This window comes from Phodopus roborovskii, unplaced genomic scaffold (assembly GCF_943737965.1).
Source record: "Phodopus roborovskii unplaced genomic scaffold, PHOROB, whole genome shotgun sequence".
Classification (NCBI taxonomy): Eukaryota; Metazoa; Chordata; class Mammalia; order Rodentia; family Cricetidae; genus Phodopus; species Phodopus roborovskii.
This window is the reverse complement of record NW_026125052.1, coordinates 15,822,579-15,841,891: the sequence shown is the minus strand read 5'-3', so window position 1 is coordinate 15,841,891 and position 19,313 is coordinate 15,822,579. Positions and strand designations below refer to the sequence as shown.

Sequence of the window (19,313 nt, the reverse complement as noted above, 5' to 3'; positions counted from 1 at the left end):
TTCCCTACTCCAGCAGTAGAGAGTGCTGCTGACTTGTGTAGACTTCACCCACAGCTCCCCTTAGTGCACTTGCCCTCTGGTTCTGCGCCTGTGGACGTTTCCCCTTGAATGTCCAGAGTCCATTTGTGACTCATCCACTAAGAAATTTTCACCATCTTCGTTTTCCCCCTTTCCTTTTTGGGGAGTAGAAGATGAATTTCTGTTTTGGTGGATTTTTAACTATTTTACATGCATTGGTGTTTTGCCTGCATATATGTCTGTATAAGGATGTTAGATCCCCTGGAATTGGAGTTTTTAGACAGCTGTGAGTTGCCATGTGGTTGCTGGGAATCGAACCTGGGTTCTTTGGAGGAGCAGTCAGTGCTACCAACTGTGAGCCATTCTCTCCAACCCCGAGTTTTTGGTTTTTGAGACATCACACACCATAGCCCAGGTTGGCCTAGAACTCACTGTATAGCCCAGGCTGGCCTTGAACTCTGTAGCAGTCTGTGTGCTTCAGCCTCCTGAGTGCTGGAATTGTGGGTATAAGCCACCATGTCTAGCTGAGGGCTTTTAACTGTGCTTTGGAGTGTGAGTGGTGCTGCTTCCCACATTGGCAGCTGCCTGGCGCCTGAGGTCCATCCCAGTGCATGGCCACTGAGCCTGGGAGGAATCTGTCTTATTTCAAACACAAGGGTTAGATCTCCAGGCTGAGAGGAAAGCACAGTAAAGAACCTTGGGGTGAGGGGTAGGGATGAAAGGAAGGTAGACTACTGCTGGGTGAAGGGAACTGGGGAACAGGCGGCTTTCTGATGACTAGCGCTCTCCTTGTCTCTAGCCAGTTAGAGAACACCCAGCACGCTGTAGCTCAAAGGCACTCCGCTACTTAGAAACTTCTTCACAAGTCAGTGCTATCACTTAACTGAGATTGTACTTGTGAGTTAAAGTTCGTATAATTTTTTAATGTCTTTAAGAGAAGTGGAGTGACTTACTTGTTGGCAGGATGTGATAGACATGAGGCCATTGGGCTCCTTTTTTTACTCTATTCTCATGAAGGTCAGAGAGAGTACAACATGAAACAGGCCTTGTGACATGCCATTGGGGACAAGAGGTCTGGGGAAGGGGGAGGAGGAAAGAATTTCTACTCTGAGACGGGCCAAGTTCTCATAAATTCTGTAGGGTGGAGGCATTTCTAAATCAACAAGCAGCTAGTAAATTTGACTAGAAGAAATGAGGTGCCTTACATAGTCTAGAGCAAGGTGTGTTGTAGATACGGTGAGCATAATAGGAACACATGGGGATTTCTGTTTTCCAGGTATGCGGTGCACGCTGCTGTCCCAGCAACCACATAAAGAAAGGAAAGATTTTCCCCCTAAGTTTTTACCACCAAATAAATATTCTTTAAAATCAAAGCCTTTTAAAGAACACTCCTCTGCTCTAAGAAAATTAGAGCAATTTGTCCTTAGTTGTAGTTTTAGTAAAACTGTTGTTTTTTTTCTACTTAAGAATGTTACCGGATAATTGCGATTTCCTTTTGTTGGTTTTTGGTCTCATAGAGGAAAGAATTTAAAAACAGATTCAGAGGAAAGCTTTTATTTGAGAGAGGAATCATAGGTCAGACAGAAAACCCAGGGTGGGCAAGATAGAAAGAAGGTTTATCTCTGAAGCTAGTAGGTGTGGTTTAGAGCATACCTTGTGAGTCCAGGCCAGCCTCTTCTACCTCTTTCTGGAATTTCAGGACTGACAGCTGCCTCAAAAAAGAAAACAGTGATATCAGAAATCTCTTAAGCTGCCAGGAGGAGAGAGATAGGGAAGAGCAAGAGAGGAAGCCATGCCTTTTCAATTAAGGTCCAAAAAAGCCAGCAAGTTTGTCGGTGGATGACGGCAAGCAGCATCATGGCATTGAGTGGAGGGTCTTCAACAAAGGAACAGCAAAGTGTGAGGGCAAGAATACTTGACAAGTATCCAAAGGAGGGATAAGAAGGAAGAAAAGGAAAGTTCCGCTTTTAAAGCTAGAATTCGGAAAACAGGCTAAGTGGTGAAGACCCCCAGGTGCACTGGCCAGAGTCTTCCCAGGGCACAAATACACGGTTTAAATGAGGGGAAGCAAGCAAGTCGGCTTTCTTGAGGAGTAGTCTCTTGGCAGTCCCTGTTAGATTAAGTCGTAAGGGAAGGGACAGCAGTATAATGTAGGAATTTAGGATGCCATGTTTTAGCTGGGTGGTGATAGTCTACGCCTTTAATCCCAGCACTCAGGAGGCAGAGTCAGGTGGATCTTTTGAGTTTGAGGCCATCCTGATCTACAAATTGAGTTCCCAAAACTGTTACATGGAGAAACCCTGTCTTGAAATTCGAAATACCAAAAAGAAAAAAAAAGAAAAAAAAAAAGGAAGAAGAAAGTCACATCTTGATAGAGCTCAAAAATTCAATTTTGACCAGGAGGAAATAGTTTTCCTTTAATGAGTTTGATCTAAGCCCTGATAACTTCACATGGTATTTTATTTTATTTTATTTATGGTTTGGTTTTTCCAGACAGTTTCTCTGTAGCTTTGGGGCCTGTCCTGTAGACGGGGCTGGACTTGAACTCACAGAGATTCACCTGCTTCTGCTTTCCTGAGTGCTGGGATTAAAGGCGTGCACTACCACTGCCCAGCTGGTATTTTGATTTTTAAAGAGAGATAAAGCTGATCATGAGGGAGTGGGCCCATCTTCAATGACTTCTAAACTTGCTAATGCCTGTTTAGCTACCTAATGAGAATAGAAAATATACCAAGGAATGCAAAAAAAAAAAAAAAAAAAAAAAAAAAAAAAAAGCAGGTCAAAAAAAGGAGGAACCTCACCTCATTCAAACTACCCTCTCTCTCTCTCTCTCTCTCTCTCTCTCTCTCTCTCTCTCTCTCTCTCTCTCTCTCTCTCAGGTTTTTCGAGACAGGGTTTCTCTGTATTGCTTTGGAGACTGTCCTGGAACTAGCTCTTATAGACCAGGCTGACCTCCAAGCTCACAGAGATCCGCCATACCTTTCTTGATCTAAATTGTTATTAATACTATTGGAAAAGTTCAACTTATTTTAAAAAAATGTTTGTCCTGTTGCTGTGATAAACACCTGACTTCAAAGGTGACTTGGGAGGGACAAGTTTATCTCATAACTGGCACTGAGGGAAGTCAGGGCAGAAGCTCGAGCAGAACCACAGAGGAGTATTGCTCACTGGCTTGCTCTGCTTGCTTTTTAATAAGGCCGAGACCACCTTCCCAACAGTGGCACCACTCACAGGCTTGTCTACAGAACCATCTTACAAAGGCATTTTCTCAATTAAGGTACACACTACAGATACTTGAAATAAAAAGCAGTTATGTAGTTTTTGTCATGCAGAAATATAATCAGTATTTCCTGGGTTACACTCACAAGTGCCTATAACCCCAGTCATGGGATCAGAACCCTCTTCTGACCCCTGAGGGCATCAGGCACACAAGTGATGCATAGATACAGACATAAAACAAAAAAGTAATTTATTGAGTTAAAAAGACTCTTAGTCCTGAGTGTGTGTCAACATTCTTGTGTGTATGCACTCTGGCACACATGTGTAAGTCAGAGGAAACTTTGGGAACTGTATTTTGTCTTTCCACTAGATGGGTCCCAGGGATCAAACCCAGGCTTGGGGGTAAGTACCTTTATCCCCCGACCTATCTATCCTGCCAGGCTAAGGAAGTTTTTAAAAACTGTCACCCAGTGAATTTAGTATCTAACAGAGACTGACTTAAGTTTTTGATGTCTCTGTAATTGCTAAAAAGTTAACTATTTGGCCTAAGGCAGAAACATTGCTTAAGTGTTGATCTTGGAGGTATTTAGAGAGAAAATGGATGTATTTATAGGCCGTCTAAGTTAGGATATGTTGCAGTGTCAACTATGATGTTTTATTGTATTTTTAATTTAGTGAGCTGTAGATATGCAAAGTTGGCTGGTGATCATAAGCCCAAGTTGTCTGATTTGATCACATGATCCTGCTAAGACCTATGTAATGCTAAATGATTCCTTGGCAGTACTTGTGGTAGTAATTAGGAGCAGCAGTGAATGAACAGATTCAGAGAGAGCATGCCTGCAACTTCAGACACGGATATTCACATGTATGGTGTGGATTGAACTTGGTAGTTAAGCTTAGTGGTAAGCATCTTTAGCCAGCGAGCAATCTTGCTGGCCTGTGTTTTGTTTTCTATTTGTTCTGTAGCTATTTTTGTAAGAATTGGTTGTTAGTGATTCAGAGTCATTCCCAGCATCCTTGTTGAATCACAGCTGCTGTGCTTATGATGTTTGGAGTTGACACAAGGGTTGGGTGGGGAATTAGATAAACTAATTTTATGTAGCCAGCTAGTGATACAGGCTTGTGATCTCAAGCTATTTGAGTAGCTGAGTTAGGAGTTACAAGGCCTAACTGAGCTACAGTGAGTTCAAGGCCAACCTTGAGCAACTTAATGAGATCTTGACTCTAACAGTATATTTTAGTTCCCGTAAGAAAGTAAAGCATTTTATAGTTGTATATGATATATACATGCATTGAAATGCTATGTTATACACCATAAATATGTAGTTATGTCAGGGGGGAAAAGTAAAAATTTCAAGGACAGATCAAACAAAACAAAAACCCAAAACTATATAGGTTGGACTGGGTGAAGTCAGTCCTCAGCACAAGTGAAGCTGAGTACAGTGGCGCATGTCTGTAATTGCTCAGTTTAGGAGCCTGAGGTGGGAAGTTCAGGGTCATTCTTAGCTTTGTAGTGAATTTGAGGTCAGCCTGGGCAAAACCAGACAAAGCAAATGAAAATAGTGAACCTCTGAAGGCTTCTAGAAGTTAGGAAACCTGTGTAGTCATTGAGGGACGCCACTATGATGGATACGTCATTGCGTCACCATGGTGCGTCGCTGCTGTGTCCTCAGTTGGAAGACAAATGGAAGGATCAAGGCCTGTGCACGTCTCGACTGAAAGTGTCTGAGAGTATGAAAAGCATGAGGTGGATTATAGTTGTTAATAATACCATCAGGCCAGTTCTGGATATGGATAATTTGGTTTAGTATTTTAGGGTTTAGTCTGAACTTAATTTAGGGATTTTAGTTGTTGTCATTTGTCTTTTTGAGCCAAGATCTCATTAGATAGCCCTTGGCTTGGAACTTCCTGTGTATAGGCCAGGTTAGCCTTAGACTCACAGAGATCCACCTACCTTTGCCTCCTGAATGTTGCAAATTTAATTTTGTACCCACAGAAAATAATCTCAACTCTTTCTTTCTCAGTACTGATGTTTTAGCAGTTATATAGTGAAGCCTCATTTACTTCTCAAATGAATTACTAAACCCTGGCAATACTGACAGATGCCACCTTCAGATTGCCCTCAATTCCAGTGTTAATTAGCTCTTCTCCTTTTCCCGTCCCACATCTTTGACACCCCATCCTTCAGTCACTTTGCTGCAAGGGCAGCTTGAACAGTTTCAGCTTTCCCAGACTCTCAAGGCAAGACTTGAATGATTTAGCTCTGGAATTATTCCGGTTGCAGTCCTGGTAGATCCCGAAGATCCACCTTTTCCTCTGCTGGAATCAAAGGGACAGGTCTTTGTGGGGCTGCAATTGGAACCAGCAGAGCTGCCCCAAGTTCGTACCTTAGTGGGGGTGTGTCGATGAAGGAAAGGCTAGCTGTCAAGGATGAAAGGACAGAGACACAATATAATGTCAGGAGGGTAGATTCAGCCCATACTGAATGCTCTCAGTTTATTTCATACACCAACTTAAGTAGCAACCAAAAGTGGGGACAGTGGCAGACTTCTGTTACTATGTATAAAGGGCAAATAGCAATTACTTCCCTTACTCCTAAAGGCACTCCATAACTGCAGTACTCTCTCTGCCTTCAGGATGGAAGTGAAACTGTCTGGGCCCAAATCTATTGTTATTTAGATAGGAGTCATTCACCACCGAGGCCGGGTAGCTGATGTCTGAAGGACAATAGGAGTGATTTGGCAAGATGGAATGGATTCTCATATAGGGTCCCTACAATTCCCCCTTCTTAAATTAATAAAATACCTGTGCTTCTGTAGCAGGACTGATGACTGTACCTGTTTTAGGTCGCCCTCTTTAACCTACCAGTGCTTGAACCACACATTTCATCATGTGTAACTTGTCTTAGGTTGCCTGGAGATAAGAAGGTCTTATCCATCCTGGGTTATCAGCCTCTGTAACAGAGTGTTCGTGCGACTGGGGGTGGGTGGGGTTGCTTATCTTGATGCTATGTACCTGTAAACCAACTTTTCATGAAGAGTTTATAAGCAAGTTTCTCAGTGTTAGCTAACATATTCGCTTTTATGGCTACCACAGTCTCCTGCAAAAGTAGGAGATTGTTAAAATGGCCTTTTGAATTTTGTCTGGGTTGTCTGGAGTGGCTTTGGCTCTATCAAAGTCTAAATCTGCTTTTCTAATCACATTGTATCCAAAGACCCATAAGCATCACATCAAAATCTTGTCAGAACGAGCTCTGAGCTCTTACATCCATGAACACTTAACATAGCACAGCAAAGGTTACAAACATCAATATTTCCAATATGATTAATAACAGTAGACATACAAATTGACTGGGTTACAATTCTCATTGGTTATGGCATGGGTGTTTGTGGAGATCCAAAATAAGGATAGGCTCCACTTACCAAGGACCTGGATGCAAAAAAATAAGCATTTGGCCTAAAAGCACCAAGCGCCTAAGTCTATTGTTTAGGCAGCTGCTAATCAGCTATGTTTCTATGAAAATAAGTCCTTTTCATGATATTGTGGGAATAGCTAATTCTGGCCTGATGTGCAATGTGAGGTTAAAAACATGGCAACTTGTCACAACACAATTCTTGTTCTTTTCGCTGTGGGCTGACTCTACATTACTTGCTTTGTTTGCTCTAGAATGGAATCTACTCACCATTTACTAGATTGAAATGTGTTTCTTGGGGAAGGCAAAGTACAGTTCACTGAGTCTTAACATCTTAAAGAGAAAGGAGCCCCACTCTCTCTGTGTCTGGTGGTTAGAGATCTCATTTTGCTTGATTAAATCCAGATGTCAGTCCTGGGACAGATTCTTCACGACAGAACTGTTTTGTGTCTTAGTTTAAAGAAATTTTTATTTACTGTCCTTGCCTTGTTCCCAATAGTACAGATCAGTTTTAAAGTGCTTATCAATATCATAGAAGTGAGCATTAGAAAGAAAGCTTAGATAGTAACACGTGCAGACTTTTGGATTCTGACAGCATTGTCGCTCCCTGACAGTGGACAAGTTAACTTCAACTCCAGCAGACTTGAGGTTGTTTTTTGAGGGGGGTGAGGGAGTGGGGCACGACTAGAATGGACCTTATTTAGCTACCTGTGCATGGAAAGAACCTGGCTAATATACCTGTTGGTGATTTCCATTGAAACGTTTGGGTTTATATTCTAATCCAGCAGTGCACTCAAGCTCCATGGGAGAAGTGTTGAGGAAAATCCACCATTCAGTAGCTCTTGTTACTGCTGGTTCAGGGACTGGATGCCTCTGGCTTTTCCTCAAGGATCTGGCTATTTATTCTTAGTCACTGCTGACTGAAGAAGAGGTTAGATCTTATTTGTGGATGGGTCAATATCGACTCCAGATTTCTTCAGAGTGGTTTTTCTCAGCTTCTGGAATCCAGTTTAGGGAAAGCCCTTGAAATCTCTTGGCATGTCTGCTCTTAAAACATGGTCTTTTCCTGGAGTTTTTATGTCATTCTTAATTTATGCTTAAAGGAATTTTGTATATTGCATTGAAAAGATTTCAGTTGCTTCTCTTAAAAGTCCTGCAAGTGAGGGGAGTCTTTCCTGGGTTCTTTAAATAGCAGATGACCTTTTTACAGCATTGTGACAGTTGGTATAATAAGATCTTTCAGGCAGATTTCCACCCAGTACAGTTTAAATCTGTCAGCATGAGAGGTCACCCTATTTTCCTTCTCCTTTCTTCCAGCCGTCCTTTCATGTTAGGGGGGGGCTTATCAGGACAGTGTTGGGGAAGTATGAAAAGGGAGTTTAAAAAATGGAAGAACTGAAACACAAATCTCTCACATGCCATGTCATAGACTCAAGCTGCAATCTCCTGTGTCATCACCAGTGTTAAACTGTTACTGCTGGGGATGTAGCCCAGTGTCAGTACTTCCCTGTCTTGTACAGATCCCTGGGTTTGATCCCCAGTACCAGAGGGGGAGCCAAAACTATGACTTTTGTCTCTCCTCCAGGCAACCCTGAATTGATTTTCCTTTTGCATGTATGGAGAATAGGAAAGGAAACAAAAATCTTTAAAAGAAATATGCTTACATACTTAGTTATGGTATAGTAAAGAATCATCTCTATCATTCGACTTGGTAAATAGAATGTTTTGAAGTACTTTTTTTCCCTCTCACTCTGAGAACAGGGTCTTACTATGTGCTGTATAGATTAGGTTAGCTTCAAAGTTACAGAGTTCTGCCTCCTGAGTGCTAGGATTCAAGATGTGCACCACCACACCTGCCTGGCTGCTTTGGGATACTTTTTGATTGAGGTTTCTAGTTCTTTGTTTTTTAAATAATTTTATTTCTATTTTATGTGCACCAGTGTTTTTACCTGCATGTATGACAGTGTGAGGGTGTCGGATCCTCTGGAACTGGAATTACAGACAGTTGTGAGCTGCCATGTGGATGCTGGGAATTGAACCTGGGTCCTCTGGAAGAGCAACGAGTGCTCTTACCTGCCAAGCCATCTCTCTCTCCAGCCCTAGTTTGCTCTTTTCAAATGTCTTGATTTGAAGCCAGCTGTTGGGAGGGTGGTGAAAAGGTCAGCAAGCATCACAGAGATGAGCATGGTGTGAGGAGATAACTACTTCCTCCAGCATCCTGCGTCTCTGCTATCACTCAGCTCCATCTTACGCACCAGTATGCTTTTCACTCCTTTGTCACATGTTTTTCCCCCTTTTTCCAGTGACAAATGGGAAAACCACTTTTCATGAGACTAAATTATTAAGATTCTTAAGGCTGTGACCATTTCATAATGAGAAGCCAGTTGCCCTCAGAATTACCTGAAAATGTCTTTCCTAGAAATTTACAAATATAGAAAGAAGTATCACAGGCTTGTAAGCCTAGCACTTGGGAGGCTACAGCAGAATTGCCACAAATTCAAGGATAGCCTAGGCTACATGTTAAGAGAGTCTCAAACCTTCAAACCCAGCCTTTCAGAAACAAAATGAAAGGGGTAATTGTAACATACTGGAAAAATTCAGCGTTGGCTTTCAGTGGTTTCCTTATAAAGCACTGTGTGGTACGTGCAAGGCGCTAGACGTTTGAGCTCTTTAAGAGCAGAGAAGGAAAATCAGCTGTATGAGGAAATGGCTAAATGTCTCCTGTAGGAAGGGACAGTAGACTGGAATAACAAGCAAGATGAATGGGTACTCATGAAGTATTTTTGTGTTTCGGGCATGAAGTAGTTTTGTTTGCATTGTTATGGTTTGGGTGTTTTTGTTTGTTTCTTTTAAGATTTATTTTGACTTTATTTCCTTTTTTTAGCGTGCGTGAATGTTTTGCCTGCAAGTATGGATGTGCACCACTTGTGTTCCTGGTGCTTTCAGAGGTCCAAAGAGGCCATTGGATCCCCTGCAGCTGGAGTTACGGATGGTTGTGAGCCACCATGTGGGTGCTGGGAACTGAACCCAGGTCTTCTGGTAGTAAGAACAACTACTGTTCTTAACCACTGTGCCATCTCTCTGACCCCTGGTTTGGTTTTTTTGAGAGTAGATCTCAGATAATGCAGCTGTCCTCAAACTTGATATGTAACCAGGCTTGGCTTTGAAACCCTGATGTCCTGACTCTGCGTCCTAAGTGCTGGGATTACAGGCTTTTGGTATTATACCTGATGGGCTTTGTTTTGTTATACGTTGTATTTTTGTGACAGTCTCAGTCTGTAACCCAGGATGGCCTGGGACATTGTATAGCACACACAGGCTGGCCTCAAATTTGAAGCAATCCTTCTCTCTGGGCCTCCCGAAATTGAGGAATTTCAAATGTGAACTGCCACACTTAGCTGAACAGAGTTCTCCTGATTTAGTTTGAATGTCTCTGAGTAGAATGAGAATGGGTTGGATTATTTCATTGACTCCTTTGGGTCCATCGGCCTGTTGGACAGATGGATAAATCACTTCCAGTATCATACCAACTCAAAGCTTGGCTCTAGACTTAAGACTGCTCCTGTGAGGTTATAGAGGTCATCCTGAAGTACAGTCATGTGACTCTCCTTTTCCTTTGCAGGGAAGCAGAATCCTTCAAAGAACAAGGGAACGCATACTATGCTAAGAAGGACTATAACGAAGCTTACAACTATTACACAAAGGCCATAGGTGAGAAGGACCTGGTCATTGTGTTAGATACATTTATTTGCCAGACACTGTTGTAAGTGGTTCCGCCTAAGAAGTACCTTTTGCTTAGTCAGCTGGTAAACGCATGACTTTTATCATCCCGGGATCAGTTGTTTTTTTCTAGCTGAGATACCCAACGGATGCATCTGATTATCTGATTACCGGTGCTTCCTTTCCTTTCCTTTCCTTTCCTTCCTGCCTTCCTTCCTTCCTTCCTTCCTTCTTCCTTCCTTCCCTCCCTCCTTCCTTCTTTCCTTCTTAGGAAATGGCCATGCTGTAATATGCCAGCATATTTTACTTATTTTTATGTCAGTGTCATTTAATCAGCATTGAACTTGGCTTGTAGTTGAAGATGATTTTGAACATATACAGCCAGAGCTCTTGTTTTCCTGTGTTGAGATGCTGGGGATGAAATCAGATCTTTCTGAGTGCCTCGGTCAAAAGGCTCTCTCTGCCTTTGTACTACAGGCCAGCCCCCTAAAGCCATAACTTTTAAAACTGGATGCATCATTGCTCTTCTCCACTTCCACAAATAGAAATTGGGCTGTGATCTTTAGCTGTGACCTTTAGCGTGTGTCAGCACGGGAAGAGGTTATATGCAGTCCAGAGTTCCTGCTTGCTCTCTGCTTCCCACTCATCCCCTCAGACTTCTTATTATTCTTGTGTGTCGTATATGTGCGTGTATGTGTATGTCCTTCTATGGTACTTGCTGGAGTTGGTGCTTTCCTTCAGCCCTGTGGACCATGTGGGATCTAGCTCAGGCCATCAAGCTTGACAAGTGCCTTTATCTACTAAGGCTGGCCCTGTTTTTGTTGGTGGTGGGTTTTTGGTTTTCTTTATTTAAGTTTTTTGAGACAGGGTGTTCTCTGTGTAGCTTTGGGGTCTGTCCTGGGACTTAACTCTGTAGACCAGGCTGGCCTTGAAACTCACAGAGATCCACCTGCCTCTGTCTCCCGAGTGCTAGGATTAAAGGCGTGCACCACCAATGCCCCGCTTAGAATAGGTATTTTGAAGCTGTGGAGCATTACACTAGATTTTACACTTTCACTGTCAAATACATTTTTAATATACTTTTCCACCACCAAAACCAAAAAACTACATGATGGAATTAGAACTAGAAAAACAATTAGGTTTATATTCTCTTTTATAACACATGTCCATTATCTTGTCTTTTCTGCATGTTACACTATAACTACATGTACATTTGCTTACATACATACATACATACATACATACATACATACATACATACATATATTAGGCTAGGATTCACATTTGAGGGAGACCATGTAGTTTTGTTTTTTATGGAATTGTGTGATCTCACTTAATATTACACATTCTAAGTCCCTCCATTTTCAGCACATTTTGTGATTGCATCTTAAGAACTGAACAGAATCCCATATATTGTTGGGCATCTAGGTTTATTTCAGTTCTAGTTTATTTCAGTGGTGAATAAACAGTAGTAAACATGCTGATGCCTTTACTATAGAATATGGAGTTCTCTGGGTAAATATATGGCCAGGAAAGAAACTGGTGGTTCATATGGTAGATATGTATGTATATATGTGTATATATGTATGTATATGTATATTTTTTCCCAGAAATCTCCAAATTGATTTCCACAGTAGCTATATTACTTTGCACCCCTACCAACAGTGAATAAATGTTCTTTTCCACATCCTCTCCAACATTTATTGTCAGATTTGTTAATGATAATATGACTGGGATGAGGAAGTATCTCAAGATAGTTTCAATTATTTCCCCTTATTTTTTGGTGGGTGTGTGTGTGTGTGTGTGTGTGTGTGTGTGTGTGTGTGTGTGTGTGTGCGCTGAAGATGCTGAGGATCATCTTCAATTGCTTTTTCATGTTACTCATGGAGGCAGTCTCTCAGTCAAATCTAGAGCTAGTTGATAGGGTTAGTCTTGATAGCTAATTTGTTCGGGGGGGGTCCCCTATCTCTGCCCTCTGCAGTTAGAGTTATAAGCAGGTAGGTCATCATGCTTGCCCAGCATCTACTTGGACTCTGGAGATCTCGATGCTGATTCTTACACTGTGTGACAAGCGTAACTACTGAGACAGCTCTCCAGGCCTCTCTTGAAATAGTTCTGTGAGAAATAGCCCTGTCGTTTTAAATCAGTAGCCTCTGCTGAACTTTTTGTTTTGTTTTGTCTGAGACGGGGCCTCATTATGTAGCCTTGGCTAGTTTGGAACTGGCTTTGTAGATCAGGCTGGTTTTAAACTTAGAGATCTTCTACCTCTCTCTCTGGGCTGCTGGGATTAAAGGTGTGAATTGCCATACCCAGATGAACCTTCCTTTAAAACGTATTTTCATATTTTTAAATTTTATGTATATTGAGTGTTTTGCATGCATCAAGTGTATGCATGATACCCACAAAAATCAGAGAGGGTATCATCATATCCAATCCCTTGGAACTGGCATTACAGATGCTTGTGAGCCACCATATAGGTGCAATCCTCTGTAAGAACAAGTACTCTTACCCATTGAGCCATCTCTAGCTCTCTGTGCTAAACTTTTTTGTGTTCTATTACTTTTCCTATAGATATGTGCCCTAAAAATGCTAGCTATTATGGTAATCGAGCAGCCACGTTGATGATGCTTGGACGGTTCCGGGAAGCTCTTGGAGATGCACAGCAATCAGTGAGATTGGATGACAGTTTTGTCCGGGTATGTAATGTGGCTCTTTGGTCTGTAGTTGTGCTCCTCTAGCCCAGGCCTGCGCATCGTTCTCTAGGGTGCTGTCCTGAGCAGTGCAGATGTTGCACAGTATCTCTGCTAACCATCAGGAAGGCACTTCTTCTTTTCATTGCCATCTCCTAGTTGTGACAACTGTCCCCTGAAGAGCGAGTTTCCCCATTGGGAGTCAATACCCTAGCCGTTTCACCATATGTTGGTTTATGGAGTGTTTGCTATTGGTGTTGATTTCTTTCTGCTTTCCTTTCCTCTGTGCTCTTTCTTCTAGGGTCACCTCCGAGAAGGCAAGTGCCACCTCTCACTTGGGAATGCAATGGCAGCATGTCGCAGTTTCCAAAGAGCCCTAGAACTGGATCATAAAAACGGCCAGGCACAGCAGGAGGTGGGTCTGATCTGCTACTATGAGAAGTGGTGGTGTGGTGCACCTGGAAGGGATAGTGGCCCAAAAGGCAGGGCTGCCGGTCGCACTTCACCACAGCCATACTTGGCTGACTTGAGGCAATTCTCATAGTCTCTGGGACTGTTTCCTTAAATGTTGAGTGGGTTTTGAGTCTGTGAAAAGTGCAAGGTTTCTGAGATGACTTGGTACTAGGCAGATGCTTCCAGGAACGGAGTTGAGTAAAGTTAAAGCCTTTGAGTAAATTCAGGGCTGGGATGTAGCTCAGTTACAGAGCACTTGTCTAGTATGCTCTGATTCCTGGTTTCAGACCTAGGTGCTGTCAAGAAGAATCAGAGTGTGTTCAAATCTGGCTAAAGTTGACAGCACACATCTTTCAATTCTACCTTCATGCAGTTGGTGCCTGGATGCATTTTAGTGAGCATCTCAAAACTCCCCATTCCCTGGCATGCATTGTCTATATTTTGTGTAACTCATATGACTCGTGTCTTTGTAACATGAAGTTCAAATTAAACTTAAAATTTGAGTCTTGCCTTGTTTTCTTTTAAAAGATAGGGTCTCACGGCTGGGAATGTAGCTCAGCAGGCATGGTTGAGGCCCTTGGCTTGATCCCCATTACCAATAAAACCACATGTGGCAGTGCATACTTTGGAATCCCAGTTATATACCAAGTGTAAGGCTATGTGAGACCTTGTCTCAAACAAGAAACATTGTCACCATGTAGCTCAGGCCAACTGGACTCATCCTCAGTGCTGGGAGAGTCTTTTTGTTTTTTTTTTTTTTTCTTAAATAATTTTTTTAGTTTCATTTTACATGCCAACCAAAGTTATCCCTCCCACCCCTCCTCCCATCCTCCCTTGCCTACTCCCAAGTGCTGGGAGGGTCTTTATTGTCACCAACTTTTTAAGGACATGTCTAATTCTAATCCCCCTCTCCCCAATGTGGGGTTTTTTGTTTTGTTTTTTAAGCCTATGTGTGTCATGTTCTTGTTTATATGAAGGCAGGCTTGCACTGGCTGTGGCAATGATATTGGAGGTCAGGGTTGTTGTCTTAAAGGTCAGCTCACCTTCCATCTTGTTTGGAACAGGGTCTCCAGTTTTTGTGTTTGAGATGAGGGTCTCATTATGTATCCCTAACTGGCCTGGAGCTTGCTATATAGACCAGGCTGTCCTTTGCCTCTCAGGGGTTGAGATTAAAAGTGTGCCCTATCATGCCTGGCAAAACAGGGTCTCTTACTTGCTTGCTACATGCTGACTCCAGGCCAACTGACACACCAGCTACTAGGGATTCGACTTTTCCCATCCCCATCTTGCTGTAGCAGCACTAGGTTTACATATGCACATAGCCATGTCTGATTTAACATGGGTTCTGGGATTAGATCTCAGGACTTCACACGTGCATGGCAAGTGTTTATATATTGAGTCATCTCCCTAACCTTGTTTTTGTTTTTTTTTTTTAATATATATTTATGTGTATGCCACCTGTATATTCTTACCTACAGAAGCCAAAAAACATCATCGATGTCCCTGGAGCTGAAGTTACAAATTGTGAGCTGCCCAACAGGGGTGCTGGGACTGAACTCAGTACTATGGAAGAACAGCAAAAACTCCTCTAACCACTGAGCCATCACTCCTGTATCCCCCTCACCCCCCATGCCTCTCCTACCTTTAATTGGATTTTTGAGACATCTTCTCTCTGTATCTCAAGTTGTCCAGCTCATTGTGTAATCCAGGCTAACCTCAAACTTGATATTCTTAATATTCTCCTGCCTCAAACTCCTAGAGCTGGTCTTATAAATAGGCACCACCATGCCTGGTTCTTGGATGTGACTTTTTTTTTTTCCCTCCTCTTTTTTGAGATAGGGTTTCGCTATGTAGCTCTGGCTGGCCTCACACTCATAGAAATCTACCTGCCCTGTCTCTCAAGTGCAGGGATTAAGGGCATCTGCCACCAAGCCCAGCTTCAATGATTTTGTTGTTGTTGTTGTTGTTGCTTTTGTTGGGACAGTTTCACTATGTAGCTCTGGCTATCCTGGAATTCATTTATAGACCAGGCTGGCCTTAAACTTGAGAGATGTGCCTGCCTCTACCTCCCCAGTGCTGGGGTTACAGGTATGTGCCACCACACCTGGCCTCAGTGATATTTTTAAAAGAACAAATTCATCAAGGTCTTTCTTACTGATTTTTGTGTTTGATCAACCTAAACTTTATATATATATATATATTTTTTTTTTTTTTGTATGGTGTAGTTCAAGAACGCCAATGCAGTCATGGAGTATGAGAAAATAGCAGAATCGGATTTTGAAAAACGAGATTTCCGGAAGGTAAAGTAGAAGTGATAGAGTCTGTCTTCCTGTGCTGTATAATTACAGAGAAAGCAAGTATAGTGCATTGTCATTCAGATGTGGCTTTTGCTTTTTTCTCTCTCAAAACTACTTTTACTTTTTGTTGTTTTCTTAATTATATTTGGCTTTTTTATAAAAAGCAAAAATCAACTTGTTTATTAACATTGGTGATGTATGGTAGTATCTCAGAACTGGACTGATTAATGAAGGAAAAGCCAGTTGGAAATAAATACAGGGGTTGAATAATCTATTTTTATCTGATTAAGAGAGCTAAACTCTTCCTTCTATGGAGTAGATGCTATAAATAAGAGTATATAGAGAAGCCCTTATTTATGCTTTTGGAGCAATGTCCTTTCCTCGGTCTCCGAACTGCTGGATTGCAGCATGAGCCACCACCCCTTTTTTGATGTTATTATTTTGGGTCTTGCTCTATAGTCCAGGCTCGCCTGAAACTTGTCAATCCTCTTGCTGCCACTATGTTCAGCTTGTTAGACTTTAATAAACATTACAGTGTGTGGTAGCTTTTGACAGTCTGTGTTAAAGAGCTTGGTGTATCTGAAACAGGGAACAAGTATGAAAGTTCCAGGGTCTTTCTAGATCATGGAGTTAAGCCTGAAGTATAGGTCCCTCTGGTTTTTAGATGGTAAAGAGAGCTGGCTTTTAGTAAAGAATCAAAGCAGGAAGTGGAAGGCCAGCAGACATCAAAAATCCTGATCGGGAGATTTTTAAGGATCCATTTGACAAAGAGATTTCAGTTCAAGGGAGGGAGCATTGCCTCTTATGTAGAAGTTTGCTCAGGGTTTTCTGTAACAGGTGTAGAGTAAATGTTTTCTTAACCCTCATGCTGTGCGGGCCTTTATCCGGGAATTAATACATCTAACTGGCTTGTGCAGAGTCCCAATATGCACTTACTGTCATCCTCCTGCTCGTTGGCTTTGATAATCATAATGTCTTTGTAGTGTGATTCATGCGTTTGTTGCTGGAGAGTGTGTGTATGTGTGAATGTCTGTGTGTATGTGTGTCTGTCTGTCTGTTTAGAGAGCAGTTCTAACTACGGTCACGTTTTTTTCTGTGGCTCACATAGGCAAAAGCTTTGTCTTGAAAAGTAGTCTTTTGGATTTCTTTTCTCTCTTGCCTCCTCTGGAGCCTGAGTTTGTGACAGAGTCCTCTGTTTCTGCCATCCCAGCCCCCCCCACTGTAGCTCATGGTGATGTCACAAATGAAGAATTATGATCCTGGCAGGGGAAACAGATGAACTTGGAAGAAACAAAGATCTTCTTTGCCTGCAGCTGTCCCTACTGGGGATGTGGTAGGGGGTGGGAGATGCAGCCCTGAGCCTCCAACTGATGATGCTCCTCACGATGAGCAGAGCCAGCTCTGCATAGAACGTGGTCCTTTTGAGCCAAAGGGTGTGGCTGCTGAAATGTCAGCTGGCTTTTTCCTCTCCTCATTCTTTTTCTGTTTAAAGACATCAGTATCACAGCTCCACCTACAAGATGCCTCAGTTGTCATTACTGTTCTTAGAGCATCCAGTGACCTGTGCCACCTATGCTATGCCATTTTGTCATTGCTGTGTTGGCAGTACAAAAAGTCTCAGCCAACAGCTCAGTGTCTCAGTATTTGCTTCTTGCTTGTGGATTTTCTTTTTGTTTGTTTTCGAGACACGGTTTCTCTGTGTAGCCCTGACATTCCTGGACCTCACTTTATAGACTAGGCTGGCCTTGAACTCACAGAGATTCACTTACCTCTGCCTCCTGAGTGCTGGGACTAAAGGCATGCACTGCCACTGCCTGGCTTTTTTGAGTCAAGTCTCACTATGTAGCCCTGGCTCTCCTGGAACTTGCTATGTAGACCAGGCTGGCCTTGAACTCACAGAGACCTGCATTCCACAGTACCTATCATGCTTTGTTTTTAATCTTGGTTTTTGAAAAGGTCTTATTCATGGTGCAAAAGCTAAAAAAGTATGAAAAAAAAAAAAAAAGTCTAGTGATGAGTGTCTCTTCTAATAGGCTCTCTGGTCTGCCTAGTTTTTACTCTTCTCTTTTCTCCCTGTCCCCAGTGCTGAGAAGTGCTCAGTGTCAAGCATGGTAGACAAGAGCTCCACCACTGAACTGTATCTCCAGCCCCTGTCCAGTATTCATGTTATCTTCCATTTTCTTGTACCATAGTGTTGTACATATAGCAAATACAGATTTTTAGGTTTGTTTACATGAAAGGTAGTGTGCTGTTCATATTCTATACTTTTACCCCCCAACTGAATAGGTCTTGGAAGTCTTTCCACAGTAGTACATGGAACATTTGTACATTATACTTTAGAGTTACAGAGTATGCTATTATAGCAGTCTACATTGATGAAAGTTATCTTTTCTTGCTTTTAGGATTCCTATTCATAGTCTCAGAGGTAATGGTACCTGTAACCCCAGATTTCTCCTTTGGTCCATTATTCTTAGGGAGAATGTGATTTAGTGAGAATATCCCAGGAATAGCAGCTAAATAAGAAATGAAAGCTCAGAGACCAAAGTTGTGAAAAAAGAAAGGGGAATGAATTCATGGAGACCTATGTGGCTGAAAGAGTGAACTCACTGCAACTTTGGTAGGTATGCGTGAGATACTGGGCTTGTGACTTACATGTAGCAGCCTGTTGTGACAGCCATTAGAACCCTTCCAGATGGGCTCTTTCACTGTGGAATTTCTATACTGAAATAAGTGTAAGAAGAGCCAAGCCGATAGTAAGGTGTGAAACTTGATGGTTGGGGTGGCAGATTTCTTTAACCCCCCCCCCACCACCCAGGAGGCAGAAGAGGGTGGGAGTTCAAGCTCTGTGAGTTCAAGGCCAACCTGGTGTACATGGTCTGTTGCAGGCCACTTAGAGCTACACAAAGAAACTGTCTTTTTAAGTGTTTTCAAAAATTAGTGTATAAATGTTTTGCCTCCGTGTATGTCTGCACCATGTGCATACCTAGAACCCTTATAGGCCAGAAGAGAGCATTGGATCCCTTGGGACTAAAATTGTAGACAGCTATGAGTTCCCATGTGGGTTCTGGGAATTGAACCCAGGTCTTCTGGAGGAACAGCCAGTGTTCTTAACCACTGAGCTATTTCTCCAGGCTCATCTCTCTCTCCTAATCTTTTCAGTAGATGAAGCTGTTGTCCCAGAAAAAGAAATACAGCAGAAATGTGTGCAACACTGATTCTGTGCCATGGTTACTTTTGCCATTCTTGTCTTGCTTAACAGGTTAAGCTTAACAAACAGTGAAAGTGGTAAATAACAGTGTGTGTGAGAAGAATGTGAGCTTTGATCATGGTCACTGGGGATTCTTCATGCAGGCTGCTTAGCTTGGTTAAGGTTAGAGTCTCTGGAGTCCTGATGTATTTAAGGTGGAATTTTGGTGACCTAGAGCCTTGGTTCTCTATTCTGTAGTCTTTGCATTACTAAAATAGAGGTAATCATATCACCTATTAATTCTGTGGGCTAATGAA

At 42.2% G+C, this 19,313-nt stretch overlaps 1 protein-coding gene across 2 annotated transcripts in view; it reads left to right on the top strand.

The window, feature by feature from the left end:
* Nucleotides 1-19,313, top strand: part of Dnajc7 (DnaJ heat shock protein family (Hsp40) member C7) — a 37,676-nt gene that overhangs the window by 8,036 nt on the left and 10,327 nt on the right. The window contains exons 2-5 of one of the 2 annotated variants that reach the window (XM_051176664.1): nucleotides 10,272-10,360; nucleotides 12,941-13,065; nucleotides 13,361-13,474; nucleotides 15,738-15,812. In XM_051176664.1, coding sequence (XP_051032621.1) covers nucleotides 10,272-10,360; nucleotides 12,941-13,065; nucleotides 13,361-13,474; nucleotides 15,738-15,812 — 403 coding nt within the window. The remainder of the gene's footprint in view (nucleotides 1-10,271; nucleotides 10,361-12,940; nucleotides 13,066-13,360; nucleotides 13,475-15,737; nucleotides 15,813-19,313) is intronic. The other variant, XM_051176666.1, reaches the window with a different exon arrangement.